Source organism: Hyperolius riggenbachi, chromosome 8, assembly GCF_040937935.1.
Source record: "Hyperolius riggenbachi isolate aHypRig1 chromosome 8, aHypRig1.pri, whole genome shotgun sequence".
In the NCBI taxonomy this organism is placed as follows: domain Eukaryota; kingdom Metazoa; phylum Chordata; class Amphibia; order Anura; family Hyperoliidae; genus Hyperolius; species Hyperolius riggenbachi.
Window position 1 is genome coordinate 183,129,931 of NC_090653.1, and position 20,281 is coordinate 183,150,211.

The 20,281-nt window shown below is 49.0% G+C and overlaps 1 protein-coding gene across 4 annotated transcripts in view; it reads left to right on the forward strand.

Annotated features, from left to right (window-relative positions):
* NOX1 (NADPH oxidase 1) overlaps nucleotides 1-20,281 on the forward strand; it is a 2,086,008-nt gene that overhangs the window by 113,084 nt on the left and 1,952,643 nt on the right. For 3 of the 4 annotated variants that reach the window (XM_068248036.1, XM_068248033.1, XM_068248032.1), the window contains exon 2: nucleotides 16,187-16,282. The exons of the other annotated variant lie outside the window; for it this stretch is intronic. In XM_068248036.1, the coding sequence (XP_068104137.1) occupies nucleotides 16,187-16,282 (96 nt within the window). The remainder of the gene's footprint in view (nucleotides 1-16,186; nucleotides 16,283-20,281) is intronic. 4 annotated transcript variants of the gene reach the window in all.

Sequence of the window (20,281 nt, forward strand, 5' to 3'; positions counted from 1 at the left end):
CCACTGGTGAGTTTAGAAGGGTCTGAAAGGCAAGGTTCGGCAACAGAGAGGTAAGTATCGGTACAGAATCGTGAGGCAAGAGAGTAATCGGTAATCAGGCAGAGTTTCAGCAACAGAGAGACAGATAGGCAGAAGTACAAAATCAGGAAGCAAGATCAGAGTCAGAGTTTAGCCAAGAGTCATACACAGGTAATAAGAACAATATAACAATATCCTAGTCTAGGTGTGAAGTCCTTGATATCAACAGCTGGGATCTAGTCTAAGGTCTGAGCGCTAACACACGAGGCATTCACGACAGCAGACAGACTGAAGCCCGGAGGCTTAAGAAGCAGAGAAGACCTCACTGGCACGCCCCCTGCTGCCAGCCAATCCGGGGCACCGTGAGTCTCCTCTGACGTCAGCTGACCAGTAGGTCAGCTGACGAACCTTCTCCCCGCATAAAGGTTCCGTCTGTGCGCGCGCCCGCGCGAGACGGTAACCTCTTCAAAGAACAAACGCTCCGTTCTCGGCGTCCTAGACGCCGGGAGGATGGGGAGAGGCACGGGGGCAGCTGCGGCGGCGGTGCTGTTCGCCGCAGCTGTCCCGCTGTTCATGACATTACCACTATTCAAAGTATCTATATAAGTAATTATTATGAGCACAGGGCCAATATAAAGCTAATACTGAAGTTGAGGGAGGGCCCTTCGGGGCCCCTCTGGTCCAAGGGCCCAGATGCGGTCGCAACCTCTGCAACCCCTATTGCTACGCCCCTGCCTACAACAACTCCTGCTGCTCTAGGTCCCATGGCCTATGACAACTCCTGCTGCGTCAAACAAAAATTGTGATGACCGCCGTGAACTCACCTCTAGGTCCCATGGCCTACTTCAAACAAAAACTGTAATGGCTGCCGTGAAACCACCTCTAGGTCCCATGGCCTACGAAAACTCCTGCTGCTCTAGGTTCCATGGCCAATGACAACTCCTGCTGTTCTAGGACCCATGGCCTACGACAACACCTGTTGCTCTGAAAAAAAATTGTGATGACCGCCGTGAAACCACCTCTAGGTCCCATAGCCAACGACAACTCCTGCTGCTCCAAACAAAAATTGTGATGACCGCCGTGAACCTACCTCTAGGTCCCATGGCCTACGACAACTCCTGCTGCTCCAAGCAAAAATTGTAATGACTGCCGTGACAGGCCCCAGGTCCCATGGCCTTATGACAACTCCTGCTGCTCTAGGTCCCTACGACTACTCCCACTGCTTCCAAAAAAAATTGTGATGACCGCCGTGAAACCACCTCTAGGTCCCATGGCCAACATCAACTCCTGCTGCTCCATACAAAAATTGTGATGACTGCCGTGAAACCACCTCTAGGTCCCTATGACAACTCCTGTTGCTCCAAACAAAAATTGTGATGACTGCCGTGAACCCACCTCTAGGTCCCATGGCCTGCAGCAACTCCTGCTGCTCTAGGTCCAGTGGCCTATGACAACTTCTGCTGCTGTAGGTCCCATGACCTACGACTACTCCTGCTGCTCCCCAAAAAAATTGTGATGACCGCCGTGAAACCACCTCTAGGTCCCATGGCCTATGACAACTCCTGCTGCTTCAAACAAAAATTGTGATGACCGCCGTGAACCCACCTCTAGGTCCCATGGCCTACGACTAGTGTTGGGCGAACAGTGTTCGCCACTGTTCGGGTTCTGCAGAACATCACCCTGTTCGGGTGATGTTCGAGTTCGGCCGAACACCTGATGGTGTTCGGCCAAACCGTTCGGCCACATGGCCGAACTAAGAGCGCATGGCCGAATGTTCCCCGAACGTTCGGCTAGCGCTGTGATTGGCCGAACGGGTCACGTGGTTCGGACCCGAACGCGCTCTGATTGGCCGAACTGTCACGTGGTTCGGGTAAATAAATACCCGAACCACGTCATATCTCCGCCATTTGTCTGTGGGTTTAGCTTTGGGTAGGCAGGCAGGGTAGTTCACGCTCCAGCCATGCTAGCCAGGGTCCCCCCAGTCATTGTGTGTCGCTGCTGGGAACAGTAGTACACCGCTCGCTCAGCCACACTTTATAGCATTGTGTTTACTGCCACTCTGTGTACCTCGCTCAGCCACACTATATAGCATTGTGTTTACTGCCACTCTGTGTCTGCTGGGAACAGTAGTACACTGCTCGCTCAGCCACACTATATAGCATTGTGTTTACTGCCACTCTGTGTACCTCGCTCAGCCACACTATATAGCATTGTGTTTACTGCCACTCTGTGTCTGCTGGGAACAGTAGTACACCGCTCGGTCAGCCACACTATATAGCATTGTGTTTACTGCCACTCTGTGTACCTCGCTCAGCCACACTATATAGCATTGTGTTTACTGCCACTCTGTGTCTGCTGGGAACAGTAGTACACTGCTCGCTCAGCCACACTATATAGCATTGTGTTTACTGCCACTCTGTGTACCTCGCTCAGCCTCACTATATAGCATTGTGTTTACTGACACTCTGTGTCTGCTGGGAACAGTAGTACACTGCTCGCTCAGCCACACTATATAGCATTGTGTTTACTGCCACTCTGTGTACCTCGCTCAGCCACACTATATAGCATTGTGTTTACTGCCACTCTGTGTCTGCTGGGAACAGTAGTACACTGCTCGCTCAGCCACACTATATAGCATTGTGTTTACTGCCACTCTGTGTACCTCGCTCAGCCACACTATATAGCATTGTGTTTACTGCCACTCTGTGTCTGCTGGGAACAGTAGTACACCGCTCGCTCAGCCACACTATATAGCATTGTGTTTACTGCCACTCTGTGTACACCGCTCACCCAGCACTATATAGCATTATTGTGTTTACTGCCACTCTGTGTCTGCTGGGAACAGTAGTACACTGCTCACCCGCCACTGTATAGCATTGTGCTTTGTGTCGCTGCTGGGAATAGTGGTACACCGCTCACCCACCACTGTATAGCATTGTGCTCTGTGTCGCTGCTGGGAATAGTGGTACACCGCTCACCCACCACTGTATAGCATTTCTGTACTGCCACTGTACTGCTGCCAGTCAGCGTGTACTTTAAGGATAAGTGAAATGAGGAAGAAATCCGGTGAAAGAGGGAGGGGCAAGGGAAGAGGTGTTTCCCCTGTTGGTTCACGTACAGGCCACAGGGGAGCACCCAAGAAAACCCACTCAATACCGCCCATGTTGTCCAGGACAACAACCCTCACAAATCCAAAAGAACAGGACCAGATAATTACTTGGATGACCTCTCAAGCGTCCAGCAGTGGGTTAAGCAGCACCAGCACATCACGCACGAGGTCCGAGTCCTCAGCCAGTGGGCACAAAGCTGACACAACCGGCAGCGACACCACGCACACAACTGCCAGATAACCAGTCCGATGAATTACCTCAGGACACAATGGGGTATTCGCAGGAGCTATTCCCAGCCCAACAAACTTCCACCTTTGAAAGGTCAATGGAGGAACAGCCAGAAATGTTGTGCCCGGATTCACAACCATTAACTGTGGGAAATGCACCGCGCACTGAAATACAAGGCGAGTCCGAGGACTTTGAAACCCAAATCCCAGAGCAAGTTGGGCAGGAGGGGTTGCAATTGCAGGAGGTCGGCCAACAAGATCTGGAAGACAACGTTGGAGTGAGCTGCGCAGAGGTTGTTCTGGGGAGCTCTACTCCACGGCGGCGGCCCCCCACAATGACATATGACGAGTTTGAGGAGATGGAAGAGGAGGGTATGGACAATGTGGACATAGACCCAGATTTTGTATGTGAACGAGAACATTGCCGTCATAGCAGCAGCACAGATGAGTCTGTTGAAGAACCCACTGCTGCACGAGTTCGCCTTGTGCCACAAGGTAGGCGGCGCGCAATTTCAGGCACCACAAGCGTGGAAGTTCAAGTGAGAGGCAAAAGAGGCACAAACAGAAATCGCCAGCAAGGCAGGTGCTCCAAAGTCTGGGCTTTCTTTGAAGACTGCACTGAGGATGGTACTATGGTGATTTGCAAGGTGTGCAAGACCCGCCTGAGCAGGGGGAAAAGTATTAACAACCTCTCCACCACCAGCATGACCCGCCACATGCTATCCAAACATCCCAGTCTGTAGGCAAACGCGGCAGGACAGGGTACCAGCAACACTGCCTCCCTTGGGGTCACCAGACTCACCATCAGACCCGCCTCAGCAGCAGCAGTAGCCCAGCCATTGCGTGGTTCACAACATTCACAAACATCAGACGACGCTGACACTGTCACTTTCCGGAGTAGTGCTCTTGAGGTCTCCCAGTGTTCATCAAACACAACAACCAACAGCCCTTCAGTGTGCAGCCCTACGGTTCAGTTGTCTGTCTCGGAGATGTTTGAGCGCAAGAGGAAATTGCCAGCAAATGACCCCCGGGCCGTGGCAGTAACAGCCAGCATAGCCAAGCTTCTGGCCTGCGAAATGCTGCCATATCGAGTGGTGGAGACAAACAGCTTCAAGGGCATGATGTCAGTGGCCATCCCACGTTACGTGGTTCCCAGCCGCTACCACTTTGCGCGCTCTGCAGTGCCTGAGTTGCATGAGCACGTGGTGAGCAAAATAACCCGAAGCTTGAAGAATGCCGTTGCCTGCAAGGTTCACCTCACCACTGACACCTGGACGAGTGCGTTCGGCCAGGGTCGATACATCTCCCTTACCGCGCACTGGGTGAACCTTGTGGAGCCTGGCAGCGATTCCTCACCTGCTACGGCGCGGGTGTTGCCAACGCCGCAAACGGCTGCCTCCCACTGGATAACAACAGCAGCACCTACCTCTCTGACTCCTTCTCCTCCAACGCATCTCAAAGCTGTACCTCATCCGGAAACGCTAACCCAGCAGCAGTAGGATCGTGGAAGCAGTGCAGCACAGCTGTTGGCATGCGTCAGCAAGCGTTGCTGAAGCTGATCTGCCTTGGGGATAAGCAGCACACAGGGGAGGAAATTTGGAGGGGAATAAAGGAACAGACGGATTTGTGGCTGGCACCGCTGGACCTGAAACCGGGCATGGTTGTGTGTGATAATGGGAGTAATCTCATTCGCGCTTTAAGGTTGGCTAAGCTGACACACATCCCTTGCCTGGCGCACGTGATGAACCTATTAGTTCAGCGGTTCCTGAGGACATACCCAGGCGTGGCCGATCTTCTGTTGAAGGTGCGACGAGTGGCCAAACATTGTAGAAATTCCAGTACTGCTTCGGGGGCACTCGCCAAGATGCAGGAGCGCTTCAATCTCCCCCACCATCGCTTGCTGTGTGATGTCCCTACGCGCTGGAATTCTACGCTGCACATGCTAGCCCGCTTTTGCGAGCAGAAGAGTGCAGTGGTCCAGTACATGACGGCGCAGTACCGAGGCGCATCCGGACAGCTGCCAAGCTTCTGTGGATCTGATTGGGCCAACATGTTGGACCTCTGCCAAGTCCTCCAAAATTTTGAGCAATCCACGTTGCTAGTGAGCAGTGACAACTCTTCAGTCAGCATTACCATACCACTGCTGTGTTTACTGAAGAGGTCAATGTTGAAAATCAAGGAAACAGCTGTCATGATGCAACTGGGGGAATCTGAAGGAGAAAACGATCAGCGTGATGGTACCAACATCAGGCCATCCGCCTCAGGAAACGCTGGCCCCAGCAGCTATGATGAAGAAGAGAAGGAGGAACAGCTGAAGTTGGAGCAGGAATTTCCTGCCACCACTGACGAGGGCCAGAGCGGTGCACGTTGGACTTCCACAATTCAGCGCGAATGGTCAGCAGAAGCAGACCAGGAAGAAGGTGACGACTATGATGCATCACAACAACTATCACAACGCTCACAAGAGGATGATGAGGATTCTGGCAGGACTCTGGCACACATGGCTAAATTCATGCTAGACTGCATTGAACGCGACCCACACATTGTGCGCATTCTGGACAACACCAATTACTGGGTTTATACCCTTCTGGATCCACGGTACAAACACAATGTTCCAAAACTGCTTGAAGAAAGAGTCAGACAGGTCAAAATGGAAGAATACCAGCAGACCCTTGTGGAGACTTTAGAGAGGAGATTGACATCCTCCCCCTCCTCTAGCCAGTTGTACGCCGACAGACTGACTTCTGCAAACCTAGGACGACCAGGAGGGCAGCAAACAACACAAGCCGCAGCTAGTGCCCAAAAGGGAATGGTATCGGCAGTGTCCTTGGAGTGGGAACATTTTCTGACACCCATGCAGCAGCAGCCCACAGAACAGCAAGCGTGCAGATCCACCTCCAACACCGATCGCCTGGAGAAGATGGTCAAGGACTACATGTCAGATGGCGTAGCTGTGTTGAACAATCCATCTGCACCCTTCAACTATTGGGTATCGAAGCTAGACACCTGGCACGAACTGGCAATGTACGCAATAGAGGTGCTGGCTTGCCCGGCAGCCAGCGTTATGTCGGAACGCTGTTTCACTGCTGCCAGAGGCATCGTCACAGATCGGCGTATCCGCCTCTCCACAGAAAATGCAGACCGTCTGACTCAAATTAAAATGAATCAATCCTGGATTGGAAACGACTATGCAACACTCCTGGACCCCAACCAAGTAACATGAACAATAAACATCTGTGATGGGTTAGCGTTCCCGGTCCCTGTTTATTGAACCTCTCATCTTTATTACATTTATGACTGCATGGCGGCAAAAAGCATTGCTATATCCGCACGCTTTTTGTCCTCATGCAAGGCCTGGGATGTTGTGTCTCAAAAAGCGTGGCCTTCTCCTCCTGCGCCTCCTCCTGTTCCATCACGTGTGCTGCTGCTAGGTTAGCGTTTCCAGTCCCTGTTTATTGAACCTCTCATCTTTATTACATTTATGACTGCATGGCGGCAAAAAGCATTGCTATATCCGCACGCTTTTTGTCCTCATGCAAGGCCTGGGTTGCATCTCAAAAAGCGTGGCCTTCTCCTCCTGCGCCTCCTCCTGTTCCATCACGTGTGCTGCTGCTGCTGGGTTAGCGTTGCCGGTCCCTGTTTATTGAACCTCTCATCTTTATTACATTTATGACTGCATGGCAGCAAAAAGCATTGCTATATCCGCACGCTATTTGTCCTCATGCAAGGCCTGGGATGTTGTGTCTCAAAAAGCGTGGCCTTCTCCTCCTGCGCCTCCTCCTGTTCCATCACGTGTGCTGCTGCTGGGTTAGCGTTTCCAGTCCCTGTTTATTGAACCTCTCATCTTTATTACATTTATGACTGCATGGCGGCAAAAAGCATTGCTATATCTGCACGCTATTTGTCCTCATGCAAGGCCTGGGATGTTGTGTCTCAAAAAGCGTGGCCTTCTCCTCCTGCGCCTCCTCCTGTTCCATCACGTGTGCTGCTGCAGGGTTAGCGTTTCCAGTCCCTGTTTATTGAACCTCTCATCTTTATTACATTTATGACTGCATGGCAGCAAAAAGCATTGCTATATCCACACGCTTTTTGTCCTCATGCAAGGCCTGGGATGTTGTGTCTCAAAAAGCGTGGCCTTCTCCTCCTGCGCCTCCTCCTGTTCCATCACGTGTGCTGCTGCTGCTGCTGCTGGGTTAGCGTTGCCGGTCCCTGTTTATTGAACCTCTCATCTATATTACATTTATGACTGCATGGCGGCAAAAAGCATTGCTATATCCGCACGCTATTTGTCCTCATGCAAGGCCTGGGATGTTGTGTCTCAAAAAGCGTGGCCTTCTCCTCCTGCGCCTCCTCCTGTTCCATCACGTGTGCTGCTGCTGAGTTAGTGTTTCCAGTCCCTGTTTATTGAACCTCTCATCTTTATTACATTTATGACTGCATGGCGGCAAAAAGCATTGCTATATCCGCACGCTTTTTGTCCTCATGCAAGGCCTGGGATGTTGTGTCTCAAAAAGCGTGGCCTTCTCCTCCTGCGCCTCCTCCTGTTCCATCACGTGTGCTGCTGCTGCTGCTGCTGGGTTAGCGTTGCCGGTCCCTGTTTATTGAACCTCTCATCTTTATTACATTTATGACTGCATGGCAGCAAAAAGCATTGCTATATCCGCACGCTATTTGTCCTCATGCAAGGCCTGGGATGTTGTGTCTCAAAAAGCGTGGCCTTCTCCTCCTGCGCCTCCTCCTGTTCCATCACGTGTGCTGCTGCTGGGTTAGCGTTTCCAGTCCCTGTTTATTGAACCTCTCATCTTTATTACATTTATGACTGCATGGCGGCAAAAAGCATTGCTATATCCGCACGCTTTTTGTCCTCATGCAAGGCCTGGGTTGCATCTCAAAAAGCGTGGCCTTCTCCTCCTGCGCCTCCTCCTGTTCCATCACGTGTGCTGCTGCTGCTGGGTTAGCGTTGCCGGTCCCTGTTTATTGAACCTCTCATCTTTATTACATTTATGACTGCATGGCAGCAAAAAGCATTGCTATATCCGCACGCTATTTGTCCTCATGCAAGGCCTGGGATGTTGTGTCTCAAAAAGCGTGGCCTTCTCCTCCTGCGCCTCCTCCTGTTCCATCACGTGTGCTGCTGCTGGGTTAGCGTTTCCAGTCCCTGTTTATTGAACCTCTCATCTTTATTACATTTATGACTGCATGGCGGCAAAAAGCAGTGCTATATCCGCACGCTATTTGTCCTCATGCAAGGCCTGGGATGTTGTGTCTCAAAAAGCGTGGCCTTCTCCTCCTGCGCCTCCTCCTGTTCCATCACGTGTGCTGCTGCAGGGTTAGCGTTTCCAGTCCCTGTTTATTGAACCTCTCATCTTTATTACATTTATGACTGCATGGCGGCAAAAAGCATTTGCTATATCCACACGCTTTTTGTCCTCATGCAAGGCCTGGGATGTTGTGTCTCAAAAAGCGTGGCCTTCTCCTCCTGCGCCTCCTCCTGTTCCATCACGTGTGCTGCTGCTGCTGCTGCTGGGTTAGCGTTGCCGGTCCCTGTTTATTGAACCTCTCATCTATATTACATTTATGACTGCATGGCGGCAAAAAGCATTGCTATATCCGCACGCTATTTGTCCTCATGCAAGGCCTGGGGTGTTGTGTCTCAAAAAGCGTGGCCTTCTCCTCCTGCGCCTCCTCCTGTTCCATCACGTGTGCTGCTGCTGAGTTAGTGTTTCCAGTCCCTGTTTATTGAACCTCTCATCTTTATTACATTTATGACTGCATGGCGGCAAAAAGCATTGCTATATCCGCACGCTTTTTGTCCTCATGCAAGGCCTGGGATGTTGTGTCTCAAAAAGCGTGGCCTTCTCCTCCTGCGCCTCCTCCTGTTCCATCACATGTGCTGCTGCTGCTGCTGCTGGGTTAGCGTTGCCGGTCCCTGTTTATTGAACCTCTCATCTTTATTACATTTATGACTGCATGGCAGCAAAAAGCATTGCTATATCCGCACGCTATTTGTCCTCATGCAAGGCCTGGGATGTTGTGTCTCAAAAAGCGTGGCCTTCTCCTCCTGCGCCTCCTCCTGTTCCATCACGTGTGCTGCTGCTGGGTTAGCGTTTCCAGTCCCTGTTTATTGAACCTCTCATCTTTATTACATTTATGACTGCATGGCGGCAAAAAGCATTGCTATATCCGCACGCTATTTGTCCTCATGCAAGGCCTGGGATGTTGTGTCTCAAAAAGCGTGGCCTTCTCCTCCTGCGCCTCCTCCTGTTCCATCACGTGTGCTGCTGCAGGGTTAGCGTTTCCAGTCCCTGTTTATTGAACCTCTCATCTTTATTACATTTATGACTGCATGGCGGCAAAAAGCATTGCTATATCCACACGCTTTTTGTCCTCATGCAAGGCCTGGGATGTTGTGTCTCAAAAAGCGTGGCCTTCTCCTCCTGCGCCTCCTCCTGTTCCATCACGTGTGCTGCTGCTGCTGCTGCTGGGTTAGCGTTGCCGGTCCCTGTTTATTGAACCTCTCATCTTTATTACATTTATGACTGAATGGCGGCAAAAAGCATTGCTATATCCGCACGCTATTTGTCCTCATGCAAGGCCTGGGATGTTGTGTCTCAAAAAGCGTGGCCTTCTCCTCCTGCGCCTCCTCCTGTTCCATCACGTGTGCTGCTGCTGAGTTAGTGTTTCCAGTCCCTGTTTATTGAACCTCTCATCTTTATTACATTTATGACTGCATGGCGACAAAAAGCATTGCTATATCCGCACGCTTTTTGTCCTCATGCAAGGCCTGGGATGTTGTGTCTCAAAAAGCGTGGCCTTCTCCTCCTGCGCCTCCTCCTGTTCCATCACGTGTGCTGCTGCTGCTGCTGCTGGGTTAGCGTTGCTGGTCCCTGTTTATTGAACCTCTCATCTTTATTACATTTATGACTGCATGGCGGCAAAAAGCATTGCTATATTCGCACGCTATTTGTCCTCATGCAAGGCCTGGGATGTTGTGTCTCAAAAAGCGTGGCCTTCTCCTCCTGCGCCTCCTCCTGTTCCATCACGTGTGCTGCTGCTGGGTTAGCGTTTCCAGTCCCTGTTTATTGAACCTCTCATCTTTATTACATTTATGACTGCATGGTGGCAAAAAGCATTGCTATATCCGCATGCTTTTTGTCCTCAGGCAAGGCCTGGGATGTTGTGTCTCAAAAAGCGTGGCCTTCTCCTCCTGCGCCTCCTCCTGTTCCATCACGTGTGCTGCTGCTGCTGCTGCTGGGTTAGTGTTGCCGGTCCCTGTTTATTGAACCTCTCATCTTTATTACATTTATGACTGCATGGCGGCAAAAAGCATTGCTATATCCGCAAGCTATTTGTCCTCATGCAAGGCCTGGGATGTTGTGTCTCAAAAAGCGTGACCTTCTCCTCCTGCGCCTCCTCCTGTTCCATCACGTGTGCTGCTGCTGCTGCTGGCCTGGGTTAGCGTTTCCGGTCCCTGTTTATTGAACCTCTCATCTTTATTACATTTATGACTGCATGGCGGCAAAAAGCATTGCTATATCCGCACGCTATTTGTCCTCATGCAAGGCCTGGGATGTTGTGTCTCAAAAAGCGTGGCATTCTCCTCCTGCGCCTCCTCCTGTTCCATCACGTGTGCTGCTGCTGGGTTAGCGTTTCCAGTCCCTGTTTATTGAACCTCTCATCTTTATTACATTTATGACTGCATGGCGGCAAAAAGCATTGCTATATCCGCACGCTTTTTGTCCTCATGCAAGGCCTGGGATGTTGTGTCTCAAAAAGCGTGGCCTTCTCCTCCTGCGCCTCCTCCTGTTCCATCACGTGTGCTGCTGCTGCTGGGTTAGCGTTTCCAGACCCTGTTTATTGAACCTCTCATCTTTATTACATTTATGACTGCATGGTGGCAAAAAGCATTGCTATATCCGCATGCTTTTTGTCCTCATGCAAGGCCTGGGATGTTGTGTCTCAAAAAGCGTGGCCTTCTCCTCCTGCGCCTCCTCCTGTTCCATCACGTGTGCTGCTGCTGCTGGGTTAGCGTTTCCAGACCCTGTTTATTGAACCTCTCATCTTTATTACATTTATGACTGCATGGCGGCAAAAAGCATTGCTATATCCGCACGCTATTTGTCCTCATGCAAGGCCTGGGATGTTGTGTCTCAAAAAGCGTGGCCTTCTCCTCCTGCGCCTCCTCCTGTTCCATCACGTATGCTGCTGCTGCTGCTGCTGGGTTAGCGTTGCCGGTCCCTGTTTATTGAACCTCTCATCTTTATTACATTTATGACTGCATGGCGGCAAAAAGCATTGCTATATCCGCACGCTATTTGTCCTCATGCAAGGCCTGGGATGTTGTGTCTCAAAAAGCGTGGCCTTCTCCTCCTGCGCCTCCTCCTGTTCCATCACGTGTGCTGCTGCTGGGTTAGCGTTTCCAGACCCTGTTTATTGAACCTCTCATCTTTATTACATTTATGACTGCATGGTGGCAAAAAGCATTGCTATATCCGCATGCTTTTTGTCCTCATGCAAGGCCTGGGATGTTGTGTCTCAAAAAGCGTGGCCTTCTCCTCCTGCGCCTCCTCCTGTTCCATCACGTGTGCTGCTGCTGCTGGGTTAGCGTTTCCAGACCCTGTTTATTGAACCTCTCATCTTTATTACATTTATGACTGCATGGCGGCAAAAAGCATTGCTATATCCGCACGCTATTTGTCCTCATGCAAGGCCTGGGATGTTGTGTCTCAAAAAGCGTGGCCTTCTCCTCCTGCGCCTCCTCCTGTTCCATCACGTATGCTGCTGCTGCTGCTGCTGGGTTAGCGTTGCCGGTCCCTGTTTATTGAACCTCTCATCTTTATTACATTTATGACTGCATGGCGGCAAAAAGCATTGCTATATCCGCACGCTATTTGTCCTCATGCAAGGCCTGGGATGTTGTGTCTCAAAAAGCGTGGCCTCCTCCTGTTCCATCACGTGTGCTGCTGCTGCTGCTGGCCTGGGTTAGCGTTTCCGGTCCCTGTTTATTGAACCTCTCATCTTTATTACATTTATGACTGCTTGGCGGCAAAAAGCATTGCTATATCCGCACGCTATTTGTCCTCATGCAAGGCCTGGGATGTTGTGTCTCAAAAAGCGTGGCCTTCTCCTCCTGCGCCTCCTCCTGTTTCATCATGTGTTCTGCTGCTTGTGCTGGGTTAGCGTTACCCGTCCCTTTTCCTAGAACCTCTTCTCTGTATTACATTTATGACTGCATGGCGACAAAAAGCATGTTACCTGTGCAAAGAAACATGACATTTTCCACATTTAAAAGACAGTTTTTCCTTTGAAACTTTACAATCAATTTTCTCAAAATCTATAAGCTCTTTTTCAAATATTTTTTCCCCTCTTGTACCCACTCCCAAGGTGCACATACCCTGCAAATTTGGGGTATGTAGCATGTAAGGAAGCTTTACAAAGCACGAAAGTTCGGGTCCCTATTGACTTCCATTATGTTCGGAGTTTGGCGCGAACACCCGAACATCGCGGCGATGTTCGGCGAACGTTCGCGAACCCGAACATCTAGGTGTTCGCCCAACACTACCTACGACAACTCCTGCTGCTCCAAAAAAAAATGTGATAACCACTGTGAAACCACCTCTAGGTCCCATGGTCTAAGACAACTCCTGCTGCTCCAAACAAAAATTGTGATGACCGCCGTGGATCCACCTCTAGGTCCCATGGCCTATGACAACTCCTGCTGCTCCAAACAAAAATTGTGATGACCGCCGTGAAACCACCTCTAGGTCCCATGGCCTACGACAACTCCTGCTGCTCTAGGTCCAATGGCCTATGACGACTCCTGCTGCTCCAAACAAAAATTGTGATGACCGCCGTGAACCCACCTCTAGGTCCCATGGCCTACGACAACTCCTGCTGCTCTAGGTCCAATGGCCTATGACAACTCCTGCTGCTGTAGGTCCCATGGTCTACGACTACTCCTGCTGCTCCCCAACAAAATTGTGATGACCGCCGTGAAACCACCTCTAGGTCCCATGGCCTACGACAACTCCTGCTGCTCCAAACAAAAATTGTAATGACTGCCGTGAAACCACCTCTAGGTCCCATGGCCTTCGACAACTCCTGCTGCTCTAGGTCCCATGGCCTATGACAACTCCTGCTGCTGTAGGTCCCATGACCTATGACTACTCCTGCTGAAACAAAAAAAAATGTGATGACCGCCGTGAAACCACCTCTAAGTCCCATGGCCTACGACAACTCCTGCTGCTCTAGGTTCCATGGCCTACGACAACTCCTGCTGCTCTAGGTCCCATGGCCTATGACAATTCCTGCTGCTGTAAGTCCCATGGCCTACCACTACTCCTGTTGCTCCCAAAAAAAATGTGATGACCGCCATGAAACCACCTCTTAGTCCTATGGCCTACGACAACTCCTGCTGCTCCAAAAAAAAAATTGTGATGACCACCGTGAAACCACCTCTAGGTCCCATGGACTACGACAACTCCTGCTGCTCCAAACAAAAATTGTGATGACCGCTGTGAAACCACCTCTAGGTCCCATGGCCTACGACAATTCCTGCTGCTCCAAGCAAAAATTATAATGACTGCCGTGGAACCACCTCTAGGTCCCATGGCCTACGACAACTCCTGCTGATCCAAAAAAATTGTGATGACCGCCGTGAAACCACCTCTAGGTCCCATGGCCTACGACAACTCCTGCTGCTCTAGGTCCCATGGCCTATGACAACTGCTGCTGCTCTAGGTCCTATGGCCTACGACAACTCCTGCTGCTCCCCCAAAAAATTGTGAAAATTGTGATGACCGCCGTGAAACCACCTCTAGGTCCCATGGCCTACGACAACTCCTGCTGCTTCAAACAAAAATTGTGATGACCGCCGTGAACCCACCTCTAGGTCCCATGGCCTACGACAACTCCTGCTGCTCCAAACAAAAATTGTAATGACTGCCGTGAAAACACCTCTAGGTCCCATGGCCTAAGACAACTCCTGCTGCTCTAGGTCCCATGGCCTATGACAACTCCTGCTGCTCTAGGTCCCATGGCCTACGACTACTCCCGCTGCTCCCAGAAAAAATTGTGATGACCGCCGTGAAACCACCTCTAGGTCCCATGGCCTACGACAACTCCTGCTGCTCCAAAATAAAAATTGTGATGACCGCCATGAAACCACCTCTAGGTCCCATGGCCTACGACAACTCCTGCTGCTCCAAACAAAAATTGTGATGAATGCCGTGAAACCACCTCTAGGTCCCATGGCCTTTGACAACTCCTGCTGCTCCAAACAAAATTTGTGATGACCGCCGTGAAACCACCTTCAGGTCCCATGGCCTACGACAACTCCTGTTGCTCCAAGCAAAAATTGTGATGACCACCGTGAAACCACCTCTAGGTCCCATGGCCTAAGACAACTCCTGCTGCTCCAAAAAAAAATGACCGGTGGAACAGCCACTAGGTCCCATGGCCTACGATGCTTCAAAAACAAGGTTTCAAATGAGATTACTGAAATTGTACTGGAATTTCATTCTGACGGAATTCTGAATGTCTGCGGAGATGGAAATCGCCCTTTCCGATCATCCTCAGTGCAGAGGAGCAGGAACCGCTCAAGGGGAGAGGCGGAGTGGAGGAGGGTGGCTGTGACTGTGAAAGTGCAATGGATAAAACTGCTGAAAATTATGCATCCTGAAGAGGAGAAGGAGGGTAGCCAGGGGCGTATCAATAGACTCTGCAACGGTTGCAGCCGCAGGGGGGCCCAGAAGCCAAAGGGGGCCCAGTCCTGAGAGACTGACAACTAAGGGCAAGGAGAGAAAAATCTTTCTGCTCTCTGCACAATTGTTCTAATGACTGCATCTGCTCTGCCACTGATCCAGCCCCCAACCTCTCTACCCCTCCCTGAGTGCTCTATCCTGGCGGAAGGGGGCCTCATCCAAAGTTTTGCAAGGGGGCCCAGTGATTTCTAGTTACGACCTTGAGGGTGGCTTTTCTTTTGTGTGCTGATTTTCCTCAGGCAGTCTTCCTATTGCCGTATGTGCCTTTTCTCACACACGTTTGTGCCTTTGTCACACACACACAGGTACCGTCAACAGGTGCAGTGACTGGTGGTATATAACACTGCGTGCGCTCATGTAGGTAGGTGCACTGAACAGGTTTGTATGCAGTGATTGGTATTACAAATGTGCAGCTGTCACACACACGGGTAGTCACTGAATGTGCTGGGCCTGGCAGTGGCACAGTAGGAATTACCAAGGGGCCAAGGTCTAGTAGCTGCGACTGACTGACAGGGGTGTATATGCAACACAAGTGTCTGTGGCACACACACAAAAAAAACAGATCACAAGAACAACATTAGCTCTCAATAGAGCTGTTGAGGATGAGGAGTGCTTTTTAGCACTATGTATCAGCAAGAAGGAGCAACCTAACAAGCCTAACACAAGAGCCTAACTAAGCTTTCCCTATGTCAGCAGGTTCTCTTCCTTCTCTAATTATTGCAGCCACACGAGTGAGTGAAAAGGCTGATGCTGTCTGCGTTTTATAAGGGGGGGGGGGCTCCAGGCGGGAGTGTAGCCTGATTGGCTACCCTGTGTCTGCTGACTGTGATGTAGAGGGTCAAAGTTGACCCTAATGATGTAGTATAGGGGGCGGGTATAGTTAGAGGTTCACCGCGAATGCGAACCACCGAAGTTTGCGCGATTAAGTTTGCGCGAATAAGTTCGGGCCATCTCTATTGGGCATATTTCTACATTATACACAGTGTAAATAATTACATCTATTCATGAACCTATAAGAAAATATACAACACTGCAATTATATTTTTTTATTGTTTTTGTTTTTATGCAGATTGCCTGGTTGGGGATGAACATTTTCTTGTTTACTTATTACTTCCTGATTTATGAAAACGGGAGGTCATATTCATACACAAGATTTATACTAGGTGTAAGTATAGACCTACATAAACTATTTTTAAGTGTATCTGTAAATGTATCTTTTCTTAATGGAAAATATAAAAGCAACCTACAAGTTATGATACAAAATACTGCAAGATGATGTATATATGATATAATATAAATGGGAATCGGGGAAAAAAAATCAACCAGATAACAGTGATGCTCGGATATCCCCAATCCCGGATTCGAGTTGTTTCGATCGCTGCTCCACCAACTTCCGGATCAGCCGTGATTGTAATTACGGATGGAAATGTAATTCCGAATTTAAATGCAGTCACAAGTCTAAATTACGCATTACACCCATAATTACATTCGTGATCACGAGTTGGAACCCGGCAACTTTAACGGTTAATAGCAAAGACCCCGTACATGCTAGAATCATCAAGTTTGCAGGGTATGTTAAGAAGTGGGAACAAGAGGAAACATTTTTTTTTTTTAAAAAGACCCTATAGTTTTTGAGAACATCGATTTTAAATTTACAATAAGAAAAAAGTATACTTTTAAATATAGTAAATGACAGATAATGTATCAACCTAGCGGTAGTGTAAATTTACATATATCAAAAGAAATGAAGATGGAAGGAAAGCTGGCACTGCTGCAAATGTTCAATTTACTGCTTCAGGTTTCAAAAAAAAGTGCAAAAAGTACAACAATGATAAAAGCTGCAATTGATGGTGCACATACCAAGTGAGAAGAGGCGTTGGTGGTGGTGGGTGCAGGGCACAGGATGCCTGACCGCCGTTTCGCGCTAAACAGCGCTTCTACGGAGGCTACCGTAGAAGCGCTGTTTAGCGCGAAACAGCCGTCGCCACCACCAACGCCTCTTCTCACTTGGTATGTGCACCATCAATTGCAGCTTTTATCATTGTTGTACTTTTTGCACTTTTTTTTTAAACCTGAAGCAATAAATTGAACATTTGCAGCAGTGCCAGCTTTCCTTCCATCTTCATTTGCCCTCATCTATATTCTACAGCTAGAGCACGCTGAGGAGGTTCTTGAGAAGGGGTGTTCTTGAAATTCATCTCTCTCCACTGCATGTTCTATATATAGAGTTATGTATGCTATGACGCTGTAGTGCCAACCTCCAGCCTTTCTCCTATTTGGTATATCAAAAGAAACCCCGTGTAAGTGGCAACGCTTTGGTCAGGGATCTGTATACAGCCGCAATATGGCTTTATAAGGGATCCTTCGCAACTTTACCTATTTTTTTTTAAAACATTTTTTATGTTTAGAGTGCAGGAAATTGAAAAAAAAAATTGGGTCCCCCCTTGTTTTGCCTCACGGGAAGGGTTTTTAAACCCTCGAACTTCGCTCACCACCGTAGTGTGTAAAATGAATTGCAGCAAAACATGAGGAAAGGTTCAATAATATTTATTGAGCTACAATCCTGTTATAATTATTATCTAGGCTTGCAGAATCATAGTTTAAGGGTTAGTAATTATAGGTAAGCATGCATCAACATTTCTTTACCAAGTATTGTAGCAATATCACCCAAGGAAGAGGGGACTCTATCAATCCTCCATAGGGGAAAACACCTGGCTACACAATCCATCACGTCTGTTAGTCTCAGCAAAGTCTCGGAGTCCAGGCGTTTTCCCAACCCAATTATACTCCCTAAACCATAACACACGCAAACACATAAAGGGCCACTGTCGTAGGCGCGTGATCACAGTACAAATCTATGATATCCGCTTTTGTGCAATACAACACAGCCGACCGTGCAAACCTTGTGTCCAGGCAATGGCTTTGGCCTTCATGAACCAGATAAAACCGGTTAGGACAAGATAAAGGTGGAACTGCAATGTAACGAAACATGTTATGCTGGCCTGAAATTAACACTAGTCATTCTAGAGCAGGCATGGGCAAACTCAGCCCTCCAGCTGTTACGGAACTACAAGTCCCACAATGCATTTGCCTTTATGAGTCATGACTGTGGGTGTCAGACTCCTGCAATGCATTGTGGGACTAGTAGTTCCGTAACATCTGGAGAGCCGAGTTTGCCCATGCCTGTTCTAGAGGCTCGAGGGTAACTCCAGGGGCTCAAATGTAACTTTATAGATCAGATGGGATGTGAACAGCAATCTAATCCATACATACAATACATATAGTCCATACAGTACATACAGCGGCTTGCAAAAGTATTCGGCCCCCTTGAAGTTTTCCACATTTTGTCACATTATTGCCACAAACATGAATCAATTTTATTGGAATTCCATGTGAAAGACCAATACAAAGTGGTGTACACATGAGAAGTGGAACGAAAATCATACATGATTCCAAACATGTTTTACAAATCAATAACTGCAAAGTGGGGTGTGCGTAATTATTCAGCCCCCTTTAGTCTGAGTGCAGTCATTTGCCCATAGGCATTGCCTGATGAGTGCTAATGACTGAATAGAGTGCACCTGTGTGTAATCTAATGTCAGTATAAATACAGCTGCTCTGTGATGACCTCAGAGGTTGTCTAAGAGAATATTGGGAGCAACAACACCATGAAGTCCAAAGAACACACCAGACAGGTCAGGGATGAAGTTATTGAGAAATCTAAAGCAGGCTTAGGCTACAAAAAGATTTCCAAAGCCTTGAACATCCCACGGAGCACTGTTCAAATGATCATTCTGAAATGGAAGGAGTATGGCACAACTGTAAACCTACCAAGACAAGGCCGTCCACCTAAACTCACAGGCCGAATAAGGAGAGCGCTGAACAGAAATGCAGTCAAGAGGCCCATGGTGACTGTGGACGAGCTGCAGAGATCTACAGCTCAGGTGGGGGAATCTGTCCATAGGACAACTATTAGTCGTGCACTGCACAAAATTGGCCTTTATGGAAGAGTGGCAAGAAGAAAGACATTGTTAACAGAAAAGCATAACAAGTCCCGTTTGCAGTTTGCCACAAGCCATGCGGGGACACAGCAAACATGTGGAAGAAGGTGCTCTGGTCAGATCAGACCAAAACGGAACTTTTGGGCCAAAATGCAAAACGCTATGTGTGGCGGAAAACTAACACTGCACATCACTCTGAACACACCATCCCCGCTGTCAAATATGGTGGTGGCAGTATCATGTTCTGGGGGTGCTTCTCTTCAGCAGGGACAGGGAAGCTGGTCAGAGTTGATGGGAAGATGGATGGAGCCAAATACAGGGCATCCTTGGAAGAAATCCTCTTGGAGTCTGCAAAAGACTTGAGACTGGGGCAGAGGTTCACCTTCCAGCAGGACAACGACCCTAAACATAAAGCCAGGGCAACAATGGAATGGTTTAAAACAAAACATATCCATGTGTTAGAATGGCCCAGTCAAAGTCCAGATCTAAATCCAATTGAGAAACTGTGGCAAGATCTGAAAACTGCTGTTCACAAATTCTGTCCATCTAATCTGACTGAGCTGGAGCTGTTTTGCAAAGAAGAATGAGCAAGGATTTCAGTCTCTAGATGTGCAAAGCTGGTAGAGACATACCCTAAAAGACTGGCAGCTGTAATTGCAGCAAAAGGTGGTTCTACAAAGTATTGACTCAGGGGGCCAAATAATTACGCACACCCCACTTTGCAGTTATTTATTTGTAAAAAATGTTTGGAATGATGTATGATTTTCAATCCACTTCTCACATGTACACCACTTTGTATTGGTCTTTCACATGGCATTCCAATAAAATTGATTCATATTTGTGGCAGTAATGTGACAAAATGTGAAAAACTTCAAGGGAGCCGAATACTTTTGCAAGCCACTGTATATGTCACATGTGTATCACTCCCCTCCCAAGCCTCTTTTTTAACCCCTTGACCCCCATGTAGGCTTGGATAGCCAGAATATGGAGCCCAGCCTTGTGGGGCTTCACACCCTGAGCTATACCAGCCTGCATGGTCCATGGTATGGGCAGGGGCAGGAAAGCCTCCCCCACCCCCCCAGAACCCTTGTTCAGTCCATGGCCAAGGGGCTTGTCCCCTTCTCCGATGCCCCAGGAGAAGGTGAATGTCGATGACGGCCTGG